The sequence below is a fragment of the Buteo buteo genome, chromosome 3 (assembly GCF_964188355.1).
Source record: "Buteo buteo chromosome 3, bButBut1.hap1.1, whole genome shotgun sequence".
NCBI lineage: Eukaryota > Metazoa > Chordata > Aves > Accipitriformes > Accipitridae > Buteo > Buteo buteo.
This window is the reverse complement of record NC_134173.1, coordinates 64,716,816-64,730,362: the sequence shown is the minus strand read 5'-3', so window position 1 is coordinate 64,730,362 and position 13,547 is coordinate 64,716,816. Positions and strand designations below refer to the sequence as shown.

Genomic DNA, 13,547 nt, shown 5'->3' with positions numbered 1-13,547 from the left:
GTTTCCAGCACTGGGCTTCCGACACTGGGCTTCCTTCCTGTCTAGATCCGTCTGCTGAGCTGGTCGGTGTCAGGGTAACAAGATGGGAACGTCATCATCCAGGCCTGATTTTGTCTAACCTCTGTCATCTGAAACATGTTCAAGGATCACAACCCTGTTTCCAATTTAAAGGAATTTTGGATGAGCTGGCTTTGAGCTATTGTTGCTATATGGTAATACAAAAAAGGAAGAAAAAAAGCACTAGAAGGGTTCAAGCGTCTCCCAAAACCCCTTCAAAAATTACATCTCTGCTATAGAATGGCACAGACAGTCATAAAGAAGCCACAGCTATAGAAAGGCTCTCTTGTGTCCTTACCTTCCCCGCCTGGCAGCGGGGTGGGAGCTGTGCTACCTGCACTGCTGCCTGAGTGGTGAGCTTGTATATGTGGCCTTGCAAAGTTTTTGCTGTCAGGAGGCCAGTTTATTTACGTAAGACATGAACGATGACCTCTTTGCCTGAAAACAGGAGGAAAAGAACCAAGAACAGGCAGTGTTCTGACTCTGTCTCCAGTAACCCCTCTAGTAGAGCTGAGCCTGAGGAACCTCCTCAGCGTCACCCTGACAACCCTTTCTGCATTGCTTTTCCTCTATTTTTGTTCTTGTGTGCACACACAGACCACAAACCCCTTCCCCTTGCTTGGGCACTCAGGCAGTGCCTCAGACATTACTGCTGTGCTTCTGACCTGGACATGTTTTGGTGCTCCTTGTCCCGGGAGGCAGTTTCTGTGTTTTCCAACCCCCTCACTTCTTCCAGTTCACTGAATTGCTTCTTCCATGTAGCCCCTCACCTTTAGCTGAGCCCACAGTCCCCCACAGATCAAAGACCTATTCAACAGCACCTATTAGCATTATTTTGCCTAACAATTTGTTTATACAGCATGAGTGAAAGGGGACCTAATCTAGTTTAGGCTTTTACATGCTGCTAAAATAGAAATGGCAAAAGATGATTGTTTGACTTGTTTAAAAGGGTCTACTTTTCACAGCAGACCCTTTCAGAAGGGCAAGTGACGGAAAGAGATTTTTGCTAAACTTTGTCTGCACTGGAAGCCTTTCTAGTGACTAGAGATGGGAGTTTGGAAGTACTGAGTGCTCTGCCCATCCCACCGCACATCCTGGCTTCCTCACAAATAGTCACACTGAACGCTGCAATTGCAGTGTGGGTATTTGCATATTATGTCAGAAATATCACTGTCAGGAGAAGTTTATAGCTGAAATTAGGAGTTTGCATTCTGCCATGCACTGGAAACCACTAGGGACCAGCAGCTGACTTTGGAGTAGCAGTTTTCTCTGTTGCAAACCTGAGCGTTCAATAGCTGCACACCCGATTAAACACTTGTTTTCATCTTCTGTTCCTGTTCCTGCTGCAGGAACCTCTATTTCAGAAACTACCCTTGCAGGTGTAGTTAGTGGACCTGAGGCAGGGCTGCGGACAGTAACATTGGCAGGGGTACCAGCAGAGAAGTCTCAAGTTCAGCAGCCAGGAGTTGCTCTTGACTCGGGGTACACAAAGACTCAGGGTACACAAACACAGTTATGAGCTTGCACTCCCAAGACAGGGAAGCACAGACATCAGGTATCAATCACACTGTCTCCAGGTGGGGAGACGATCTGGGAGACTGTTTGCCTTGGGCCTGTGCCTCAGCATCTCTTACACTGTCTTCTCACTACTTTTATTTTCAAGATTAAAACATCACCTCTGTTTTCTTACAGCTCCAAGGTGGGGAGGAGGGAGGAGGAGGAGGCAATGAAAAAAGCTGTAAAGACTTTTTAGTACCAGGGACCAATATATCGGATGCTGACCCTGGGAAACTTTATTATTTACCTCTGCTGGAATGGGAAAGGAAAATAGCTGGAACAAGCACAGCTCTCAGATACACGCGGTGCAATTGTCTATACAAGGCAGTTCCATGGGAACCCCACCGGAGAAACAGACACACTCGGCAAACACGGCCAAGTGCACAGTGTGCCGAAGGAGAAGTGTGAGGCATTAAACATTTCCTTTCCTTTCTCTATTACTTTTTGACAACAGGACAGAAACCATCTGAATATTTTTTCCTCGTAAATTTTCTGAAATGTCTTTAAAAAAATAATTGGAGACACACTTCCATTAGCAGCAGCACTGATTCTTTACTAATTCATGAAGAAAAAATATGAAATAATTGGTAAGAGGTGATCCCTTGGGAAACAGAGATGCCTGATCTTATAACTCAGCCTGGTTACTTGGGCTCGGAGCTACACAGGAATGCGAGTGCTGTGACAGCCAGCATCGGAATACCCAATTTTTGCATGCCTGTCCATTCCTTCCCATCCTTCTCTCACCTACCTGAAGCTGCTGGAACTGAACAAGCGCACTCATTCACTATGCCTGGCACCTGGGAATGGGATTGAAAGAAACACCAACCCAAACACCCAGGGTGTTGCACATGAGCTACCTAAATTAGTCAGTGAGAAATGCTGGAGAAAAGGGTGTGTTACAGCCTTGTCCTGTCTAGGGCTTAGGTGCCTTGTTCAGGTTTAGCAGGACATGCTTCTTTTCACTCTGGATTCACAGCTCTGAAAACTTAATTATAGCTTTTCACCTTGCATTAATTAACATGAGAAATGAAGAGCCCTCTCTTCAGTCTGCTTTTTCTCTGCCCACCTGTTATCCTCGAATAACCCATCGCCTCTGGGTTCCCGCCCTCCCTAGGCACAGGGTTGCATTCCTACTGGGGAGGTGGGACCCGCGCACAGCCTGGGTGAGGCTGCAGACGAAGGAGGGTTGAGGACTCCTTCTGCCGTCTTTCAGATGGAAGGGAATACGTTTTGTGTAGCCCAGTGCGAGGGGCATGGTCCGAGAGACCCTACTAAACCAAAGCAAGCTTGTCCCAGGACGATCCCGTTATGTAGGTCCCACCCATGTTGAAGAGGTGAGTCCCAAGCTGCCCAGCCCGCACTAGTCTGGGGTACTTGTGTGTACCTGGCAGCAAAACCCCGGTGTCAGAACTGAATGGCATCGCTTCAGAGAGGACCAGGATGCCACATTTAGGGACCCACATGACTCATGTGGCCGAAATGAATGGGACTAATAACACCACTGGCCACCCCAACCTCCCCAAAGTGTTGCTCCCACATACACCACATGGTCCAGAACCATTGGAGTTTCCAGCCCTGCTTAGGAAGGAGCCACAGCTGCTCTGCAAGGAGCAGCCACAGAGGCAGTCCAGGAGGAGCTTGGTGCCTGTAGAGTCACATCGCTGTGGGGCAGCACCCCCAGGCCCACTGGTGGCATCTCCAAACCGGCGATGTGAAAGCTTTGTCCTTGCTGGTGCCTGAGTTGGAGCCTCGAGCCCCTCATCAGGCACCGAACGGCTTCCTAGGAGGAAAGCGAGCGTGGGAAAAACTGCAAAATGGGCAAGGTGGCCTCCACGGGCCTTAAAAATTTGTAATCAAAGGGCAAAGAAAACAGTTTCCAAACGTGCCAAAGTACCCATGACGATCACTTGCCCCCTTCATCCTCCAAAGCCGTGAAACAGCTTGGATTCCACTTTCACACAGCCGAACTGTAACTACCTCTGTGCCACCTCTTGAGTTCTAATCCACCTCGTAAAAACGCCTCTGGGAAAAGCCAAGTTGCGCTTTCGTTAGCGCTTCTCCGCCGCCGGTTTCCTTCGCCTCCCCGCGACACCGCGGCAAGCGCAGACGGCAGCCGCCGGCGGGTCCCTTTCGGCGCCGAACGCCACCCCCCCCTCGGCTCGAAGAGGGTCCCCGCGATGTGTCCGTGGGAGGGGCGGGACCCCCCGGCCGCACACCACGCACCCACCCGCCCACCCACCCCGAGGCGCGGCGGCAGCGGGCGGCGCCGCCAGGTGCGCCCGCCCCGGCGCGGCCCCGGGGGGGCGGCCGCGGCTCCTCGCCCCACCCCGCCGCGCCGGGAGCTCGCCGCCCCCCGGCTGAAGTCCGGTTGCCGCCGCGCCGCGCCGTGCCGTGCCGGGGGTGCCGTCACTCGGCGCTTCCAGCATGCTCCTAAGATGGCGGTAGCGGCGGCGGGCGGCGGCGGCGGGGGCGGCCGGGCGCAGCGCAGCGGCTGGCTGGAAGTTTTGGTGCGGGAGCGCTGGCACAAAGTGCTGGCCAACTTGGGCGGCGAGGCGCTGGTGCTGAGCGGCGAGGAGCGCCCCGACGGCGCGGCCCATAACGGCCTGGGCGGCGATGGGGCGGCGTGCCGCGGGGCCGAGGGCGGCGGGGGGGCGGCGGCGGTGCGCACCGCCTTCACCGACCCCCCCGAGCAGGTGCCCGAGGCCGTCTCCAACAAGAAGCGGTGCGTGAAGGTGCTGAAGCAGGAGCTGGGCGGGCTGGGCATCAGCATCAAGGGGGGCAAGGAGAACAAGATGCCCATCCTCATCAGCAAGATCTTCAAGGGGCTGGCGGCCGACCAGACCCAGGCCCTCTACGTGGGCGATGCCATCCTGGCCGTCAACGGCACCGACCTGCGGGATGCCACCCACGACGAGGCGGTGCAGGCGCTCAAGCGGGCCGGCAAGGAGGTGCTGCTGGAAGGTAGGGGCCGGGGGACTGGGGGGGGAACAGCCCGGCCGTCAGCACGCCCCGGAGCGGGAGGCTTCGGGGCGGGTCGGCTGGGCTGCCGGAGAGGCGGCGGAGCCCGGCCGGGGGCTGGGGGGGGGCGAAGAGGTGCCCCCCGTGCTTCTCGTACCGCTCCTCCGGGCGGCTTTCCGGCGGGGAGAGTTTATTGCCGCGCCGCGACTCCCGACGGCGTGTGCCTTGCGGCCGTGGCCCCTCGGGAAGGGACGGGCGGGCTGCGGGGGAGAGGGGCTGGAATTTGCCGTCCTGCCGGCAGCCGCCGGAGCCCCCCCGCAGCCCCGTCCGTGGGCGGCCGCCGGAGCCCCCCGCAGCCCCGTCGGCTCCGCGGCTGAGGGCTTACGCTGGGAGCCTGGCCCGCCCCCGCCGGGGAGAGGGATCTTCAGGATCTGCCGCCTGGACGTTTTCGCGGCTTTTCAGCCCTAGAAAGGGGCGGGGGGGGGGGGCGCTGGGTGCCGGGAGAGGAGGGGTTAAAGGAGTAAAGGAGCCCCCTCGGGCGTAAGCGAAGGGCTCGGGGGACTTTTCCCGAGCCAGCTCGAAATGCCCGAAACCTCCAGCTGTCCAATTCTTCCTTGTCCCTCCCTTCCACCACCCCACTCCCGACTAGGGAAGAGGGGGAAAAAGACGCTTGAACGAAGCTGGCGGTGCCTCACTGACACATTAACCATCCCCGCGAAGCAGCGGCTTTCGTTTCCTTTCTCAAGGGTGACCGAAACAGTTTTGTAAGAAGTGTACTGCCTTAGAAACCGAGCCCGGAGTAAGGAGCAGACGTGGTGTGCATGGAGGAGACACGGAGGGAGGGTTTGCCCCCAGCACGGGTCGGACCTTGGGGAGACCGTGAGCAGAAGCAGAGCCAGGTTCCCCGGGACAGCGAGTTCGTGAGGAGAGAGGCGTTCACAGGCGTTCAATCCTTGTCTCCTCACAAGGACTCATTTACTCGCTCCACCTGAGAGAATGAACAGAAATGCCCTTGGTGTGTGTTTGATAAAGTGATTACATATTTGCCCCAAAGTTCATTTAACCGGAGGTCAGTGGCATTCGAGGCATGCTGCTGCGCCTTCTTCCTCTGTGCCGTCGCCTTCCCCCGAGCCACGGGCGCTTCCACCTCGTTGTGCCTGTAGCCCTTTCGGTACCACACATTTTTTCACGTGCGTCTTCTTGGTGCTTACTCTGAGGAGCAAAGGAGGTGCTGCTGCCTGTTAGGAGGTGCCGCTGAGGATCAGCCATGAGCAACCAACTATAGCATAAAGTTACAGAAAAAGTTTGAAGGGGAGGGAAGGTGAGAAAATGTCATCTGCAGTAGCGCATACTGAGAAACCGTTTGGTGGTGTCCACACGACAGTGAAAACTGCGAAGGAGTTAGTGCCCCGTGACTAGTGCCCCGTGACGATTTAAGAAGCTGAGGGCAATTGCGTCTCCCCTCCCTGCGTGCCCCACGCTGCTCGCAGGACCAAACTGCATCTCGTCCTCCCTCACTGCAGCCGAAGCGCTTGCGAAAGATACCCGTGAAGTCTTAATACGAACTTCTCTCTGAGGTCTGAATTGAGGCTGTTGCATCTAAATTCTGTTACTGCTTGGTTTACGCAGTTTAAGGGCTTCCTGGGGTGCAGGCCAGGCAGTGGCTGACCTTTGGTGTGATCTAATGAGTAATGTACATAGCGCTTGCAACAGTCTCCCTCCCTCTATGTAGTGCCTGCAGTAACAGCACCTGAACACGCTCGGCTGTGCGAGTCCTAAAAAAACCTCAGCCTTCCTCCCGGTAGGAGCTAAGATGAAGCTGTTTCAGCGTGGACTTAGCACCCTCCTTCTCTCCACTCCTATCGTCGTTGCAGCTATTTTCTTGCGTTTCTTTGCTCCGTGAAGGCTGACGTGGCTTAGTGGTTGTTTCCGCGATTGAATTCGTAATTTCTAAATCGAGAGCGTATTTCAGGAGTCATCCCTATGTAGAGTTAAAATATTCTGACACTGAACTCAGTATTTTGTCCTGCCTTTCTCTTGCTATTTCAGTGGAGTAACCAAAATGAGACTTGGCCCCAGCATTGCCCCGGGAGGCGCTACTCCTTCAGCGGGGAACCTCTCTACATGAATGGCTTGTGTAAACAGGCAGTTTAAAACAATTCTCTGCGATTCAGTTTCCCACTTTGAAGCTCTTTCTTCAGCAGCACAGTCTAAAACAGTCCTTTTATTACTAAAGGAAGGAAAATCCAAAAGGTTTTTTTCCCTTTAAAATAAAGGAGGGAGAGCCTTGATTTTCCTTTCCTTCCAGACAATAGGAATTTGCCATTTCCTGACTTCTTAGAGAGTTATGTATTGCAAAAAGCAGCCTGCGCTGGGGCAGGACAAGACCCCTGTGCAGCTCCTCTCTAGGATCTTTCTCCAATTAACAGAGCAATGCCAGCATGTGTTGCCAGGGGCAAAATGTAACATCTGTGTTTTCAGGGAGATTCTGAGACTTGCTTGTGACTTCCAGACCAGGAAAGCTGAATTTGCAAAGGCATGGCAAGGTGCAAAGCGTGAGAGGCATATTTCACAGTGCAACAGCGCTGTGGGTATTGCCCGATGCGTTGTGCGTTCCTGGAAAGGGTCTTACGGTTGACTATTTCTTAGAGGTTATCAGCAGTGAAGATGTGGTCAGTATGGCTGAATATACCCAACGTCGGAGTGCTGGAGCCCGTCTGTTATATAGTGTCCTTCCTAAAATTGCCTGCTCAGTGAAATGAGGCATTTCCCAGCTCAGCACTAAACTGTGGTCTCTCCTGCATTCCTCTGGGGGGAGGAGGGGGGTGGAAAATCCCTCCCCGGCCCTCTGCACCCTGTGTGGGTGGCAGGGCTGGCACTGGGGTGGGTGACGGGAAGTGGAAGGTCTGCGAAGAGGAGAAGGGATGGGGTGACGCTTCATTTTAACACTTGCTGCACTGATACCGGCTGTGAGCTGGTAAAAATGGAAATTATTTGCTGAAGGGCTAGGGGTGGCCTAGCTGCAGTAGCTGTCCTGGTGTGGGGTGGTACAGCTGTAAAGCCGGGTGGGAGAGGTGCCACTCTAACAAATTTAATAGGTGTCCTGGGTTGTTCTGTCCTCTCATTTTCTACCCTGAAGGGCATCAGTCTGTTGCAGTCCAGCTACTAAGCTAAAGTTGTACAAATCAATTCCTTCGCACAGGTCTGATGTGTGGGGGTGGCCAGGGTGCCTTGAAAGCAGGTAGGATTTGATAAATGGAAGGGAAATAAGGCAACAGGCAACACTGTTACAGGAGGAGCTGTAAGGCACAAGGTTCAAGAGGAGAAGGAGGTGATGGTGAGGAAGGACTTGAGCCCTAAGAAATCCTGCTTTCTCCTTATCTGCAGGGATGGACCTCTTCTGCCTGCAGGGTTTAATTTCCTGTGAGCTTTCCATCACAGCTTGGGCGTGGGTGCAGGGGAGCAAAGCAGGCAGGGAGCAGGGCCAGGGGAAGCGCTAGCATTGGGCTTGTCGGCCCTGGATGGCTTCTCAGGTGTTCAGCACATCAAGACTGAGCTTCTTGCCAGCGTTCAGAAGCGCAAAGAATCTCCCTACGTGAGAGAGAGAACAGCCTCCTTGTACAGTATATATCTGCAGGCGTGGAAGGCAGCTAAAATTGTCATGACAGCTATTGTTTGTACATATAATTTCCCTGTGGTTCTGTTAAATTGGGTCTTCTTAAATAAGCACTTTGGAAGATCAAGCAGCCCCTCTTGTGCTGTGTGAGGCACATTACATTCAAGTGACTCTCAAGACACAAAAGGTGTTTGTTTTTATCGGAGCATCCTAGATGAGAGCAGTCCCTTGGCATGCTCTGTAACCCAGCCGGTTGTACTTCACTTGTATTCTCAATGAAAAACTGAAGTAGTCTGCACTCATGTCAGACAGGACCTCTCTGCACGATACCGGTTTTGGATGTGGAGAAAAAAAAACAAACCACATTAGTGTATTTTTTGCTAGCTAGCTGCATGATATTTTTTTAGATTGCATCACTTCCTAACTTGTTAAGAGTGTACAGATGAGCTTCTGATGATGATGGTGGCAGGTACGCAGTGGGAGAAGGAACATCTTCTTAGTGTTGCTAGTTTCTTACTGGTTTTAAGTGATTCTCAGTTAAGCTAACACAGTCGCAAGGTAGGGGTTACAGCTCCCCTGAGAAGTGGTTCTCGCAGCCTCTCTGGGTTTGCAGAAGTTTCCCACAGAGAGGCAGCCCCCTGCTTAGTGAATTTTAGCATATGGACAGTAGGCTATGGTCATTTTCTGTAGCCTTCTTGGGAGTAATCCACAGCATTAAAGCAATGTAAGAGTAAACATGGTGTAGTCTGTACTGTAGTAACATGTATTATTTTCCAAGCAGTATTTCTGTTAGAATTGTAAGAATTCTCCCCTTCCTACCCTTTTAAAATTGTCTTTGGACGAAGCAAAGCAATTCTGCCTGTATGAATTACATGTTGAAATAGTGCAAAATAGGCATGGGCTACTTGTTGGCTGTATTTTTCTATCTATCTTATCTGTGTTTTTGTGTTTCTTTCAGTAAAGTAGTGGCACAGGAGATTTCTGGGGGTTAACAAAATACAGTATTTATCCAAGAAAGTGTTGCAAGTTGTAGGGGAAAAACAAGGCACAGGGCACTTAATAAGTGCCTACGTGATGTAACTACTTACTACAGTCAGGGCTATAAATCTCAGTGATTGCGAATTGTATGCTTAGTTATTCCTTACACTTCCAGTAAACCTATGGAGAAAACACTCTATTTTTTTTTTTCTTTTTTTCTTTTTTTTTCCAATTTTTTTGCATTTTTTTGCAAATACACAGTTAGGGGAATGCTTTGGATTTCGGGGCTATACTGCATTTCATAGCCTGTGTAGCTGCCCTTGGCACACATCAGTTTGAAAGTGAAATTGAAAGGGAAAGGAGCATCTTATTCTCAAGAATACCAGGTCTAAGCAGTCCCCGAGAATCTCAGTTTTGATTGTTTCAGCTGCCTACAGCTGATGGGGAAGCTTAGGAGCACTTGATGTGTCTTTCATTGATTAGATTAGATTACAGGCTAATTTAGCAGTCCAGACAGTCTGTATCAGCTTTCACAGATAAGAATCAGTACATCCTCTTTGCAGCAAATCTGGTACAAGTCCTCTTTCTCAGTTACTGTAAAGAAAATAAAGCAGTTGTGGGCAACACATTCCTGGATTTATGTGACCAAGTGCAGGGTTCCCCCTCAACACCCCTGCCTTGGAAATCATTCTTCCTTAGGACTTAGTACCAGCTCCTTAAGGGTGCTTAGAAGATTAAATATGTCTAGGGATCTGGGATTCAATTGCGCATACAGAGTCTACATGTTAGGTATCATTAGAAAAAAAAAGCATTTTTAAAAATCCCAGCAGTGATTCCTTTGTGGAAAATTAAATGGAAAACTTGGTATAACTCTTTGAAGAATCTTTAAACCATTACACAAAGTAAAATTGAAAGCCAAAGGCTTTTGCTATAGTTAATGAAACAGTGTTTGTATCTTAATTATGCCATGGCAGGTGCGTTTTCACTGAAGGCTAGTCCCACCCGCCCAGGAAGGCATTTTCACACAGGTGATGGCTAGCGGCACTGGCCTCTCCCCATCCCTGCCACCCACTGGGTTTGGGTCAGAAACACTCGCTGCATGTCTGTCCCGAGGGAGCTGGTGAGGAGTCTCTGTAATTCAAATCAGAGTTTGGATTTGGGACAGCCCAGTACAGGTGCTGATCCCAATAGGTTGGTGGTTTCAGGTATAGGTTGGGAACGATTTTATGGGTTTTTTAATTTCTTAATCTCACTGTTTTTATAACACATGGTGTGAAGCTTCTCCTGGTAGTAATTTATTGGTAAATTTGACTGCATTTGTGTGCATTCAGGGTTTGTAAGTGTTGGAGAGTTTACCATATCAATTTGTAATCTGTTCCAGTGGTCACTTCCAGGCTTTAAGAACACATTATTTCCATTCCATTTTTCTAATTTAGATTTCTGATCATAGGATTATTTTGTACTTTATTCTGCAAGATTATGTTGCCATGGCTACTTGTTAGAATTGGTACAGCTACTTCAGTAGAAGGGAAATTGGAGGAAACAGTAGTTCAAGAGAGCAACAGCATACATAAATGAACAAAATATGATGGGAACAAAGCTGTCCCAGTACTGCATGGGAGACTCAGGCTTTCCAAGCCTGAAAATTTCTTCAAGCATCTCAGAAAAATAGTTGGTGAAGAAGGGATGCTAGCGGTGTTTCTAGAACACGGAAAAAGTCTTTTAACTATTTATTATATAGGGTTTGTGAGTTTTGCTGGCCTTGATGTGGTGGGTGGAGGTGAGCGAGATTCATCTCTCTTACCGCCTCCCGACCTCCCGTTGGTGTCACTACAGCAGCTGTAGCTGGTGTGAAGTGAGCTTTGCTTGGCTCAGCCATGTCACCTCTCCAAACCTTAAACTATGTCGAGCAGAGAAAAATACTGCTGTCAGCATAAGCTGTGTCTGTGCTAAGGGTCTTTGCCAGGACATCTGCACTTAGAGCAATCAGGGAGAGCATCGTACTGTTGTGGCGGATTAGGAAAGAGCTAGCACTCTGAATAGTAGGAATAAATAGTCTGTTTTGGCAGGGGCACAAAGCTCGTTGTAGAGATGGGAAGGAACATCAGGGGAGTGGCAGTATTCAATATGTGCCTTGAGGAGCGTCACTGCAAGAAGGGAGTTAGAAGATGTTGGAGGTGAGGCATGGCTGATTTGGGCTGGAGAAGTTTGTGAGAAACTACAGGGTATGCAGGAAGTGTGGAGTGCTACTTGTCACACGTGCTACATGTTGGAAGGTGTGTGATGAGCCTCCTTCATGCTCTTAAATAAGCGGCTGTCAACTGCTATTTTGCAGGACCAAGAAAGCTGCTCTATGAAACTTGGTCTCTGTGCTTTAAAAGTTGGCTGATGGCCCTGCCTTCTGTGCCTTGCACTTCTGGAAGAGAGAAGTTTCGTTGAAATTATGGCCTCCAACATCTTTCAATGTCTCAGAGTCCAGCAACACCGAGTAATGAACTAGGACACAAAAGTTCTTTGCCTAACTCTGCTTGCAGGAGAAGTTGGGAAAAGGCAAAATTGGTTTGTCCATTATCCACTTAGCTATCAAAACATATTTTTCTGCAGAACGTAAGTTAACAAACTCGCTTACAAAAGGTTTAATCAACTGTGACTAGTCCTTCAGATTGCTTCACCACTAGATATTGCCTTGCTGTTGGGTTAAGTTTGTTCCTTCACGTAAATTAAATTAAGGCACATAATTTCTGCATAACTCTTTGGCAGACTTGAATTTCCAACTGCTGCTACTGTACACTTCTGTTATAGTCTGGCTTTAATTTTGCCTGTCTAGAACTTGAACTACTGAACTGGTTACCGTTTTCACTGCACATATACTAAGGGCATGACAGAGTAGGTCACTGCCAAAGTAGCAAATCTGCATTGTAGCAATTGGGTAGAATGGAGTTCTTAATTGTAAGGAAATGAGCCAGAACAGTAGATGTGGAGAAACTGTCTCTGATTAGAAATGATTAACATACAGCACACTTCTTCTAAAAATGTTGTGCAGCTTTTTGCTGAACGGTTGGAAGTCGTGCTTGTTGGCACAGCTCTAAAAGTCATCGAAACTAAGGCTGTGGCTATGTTTATTCCTCACTGCTCAGGGGTGTTTTCATCTAAAGATGACACGTATTTGAACAGTGAGTCTGCTTCAGGCAGCACACAGATGAGTAACTTGTGCGTGCGTGCATCTGTGTGAATAGCTTCAGTTCACTTTAATAGTAGGCTAAAAAATGGTCAATTCCTGGTATGGTGTAGGTATCTGAGAAACAGAATCCTTTCTCCAAGTATCTGAAAGTTAGGGACATATCATAACATAAAAATAAAATTAAAAAACTTTTTTTTTTTTAAGAAAGGACAGTCTCAGAATATAAATTCTCTTCTGGCAAAGGAGGCACAACTTAACTGATTTGATCCAACAGATAACATGACCTCATGGGACTATTTATCAGCCTCACGTGCCCTTTCAGGGAAATAGGGTCATTAGTTAAGCTTTATGTTCCATTTGCCATAGGCATATTCTGTTGGTGCGATACCTATTTTGGCTTTTAACATGATCAAGTAGTTATGAGAGAGTATTGAAAGCTATACCATGGAAATAACGTATCTCCACTCTTGTCTGAGTTATTTCAATAATAGCTGTTTCCAGGATGATTTACTATACTAACACGTGTGTTTTAACTGCCAGTGGCTCTGATTCTGCAAGGGAGCAAGAGGCAGCTGTGTGAGCGTGAAGATGCTGGAGAGGTTTAGTGTTATCCAGCACCTAGCTTATGAGGCTGCCTTAAGCTAATAGTTTTAACTCAGACAGTGGGAGTTTATCTGTTTATCCTGGAATTTGGGCTTTAGTCACTGCAAAACAGCCTGTAAGGACAGAGGTGGTAGTGGGGCTGGCAGGACAGCAGTGGCAGACATGATTTGCCTCATAGCAGGCAGCTTCCCGTTGGTCTTACTCTTGCTGGGCAGGAGCCAGTGGGATCCTTCTCTTGCTGATGTGAAGCCAAAGGAGGGATTTAATTATTGGATGTTCAGGAGTATTTTCCAGGAATGGGGTGAGTAAGATTTGCCCTCAATACTTGCTGCTTGTATTGGGTTTGCGTGGCAATGTTTTGGTAGCAGGGCGGCTACAGGGGTGGCTTCTGTGAGAAGCTGCTAGAAGCTTCCCCTGTGTCTGATGGAACCAATTCCAGCCGGCTCCAAGACGGACCTGCTGCTGGCCAAGGCTGAGCCCATCAGTGACAGTGGTAGCGCCTCTGGGAAAACGTATTTAAGAAGGGAAAAAAAGTTGCTGCATGACAGAAACTGGAGCTGGAGAGAGAAGTGAGAATATGTGAGCAAAACAACCCTG

At 49.5% G+C, this 13,547-nt stretch overlaps 1 protein-coding gene across 1 annotated transcript in view; it reads left to right on the top strand.

Moving 5' to 3' along the window:
- The first annotated feature begins 3,875 nt into the window (after nt 1-3,875).
- The window catches only part of SNTB1 (syntrophin beta 1), a 117,972-nt gene continuing 108,300 nt past the window's right edge, over nt 3,876-13,547 (top strand). Inside the window, exon 1 of the mRNA XM_075023882.1 lies at nt 3,876-4,575. Within this exon, the coding sequence (XP_074879983.1) occupies nt 4,050-4,575 (526 nt within the window). The 5' untranslated portion in view covers nt 3,876-4,049. The remainder of the gene's footprint in view (nt 4,576-13,547) is intronic.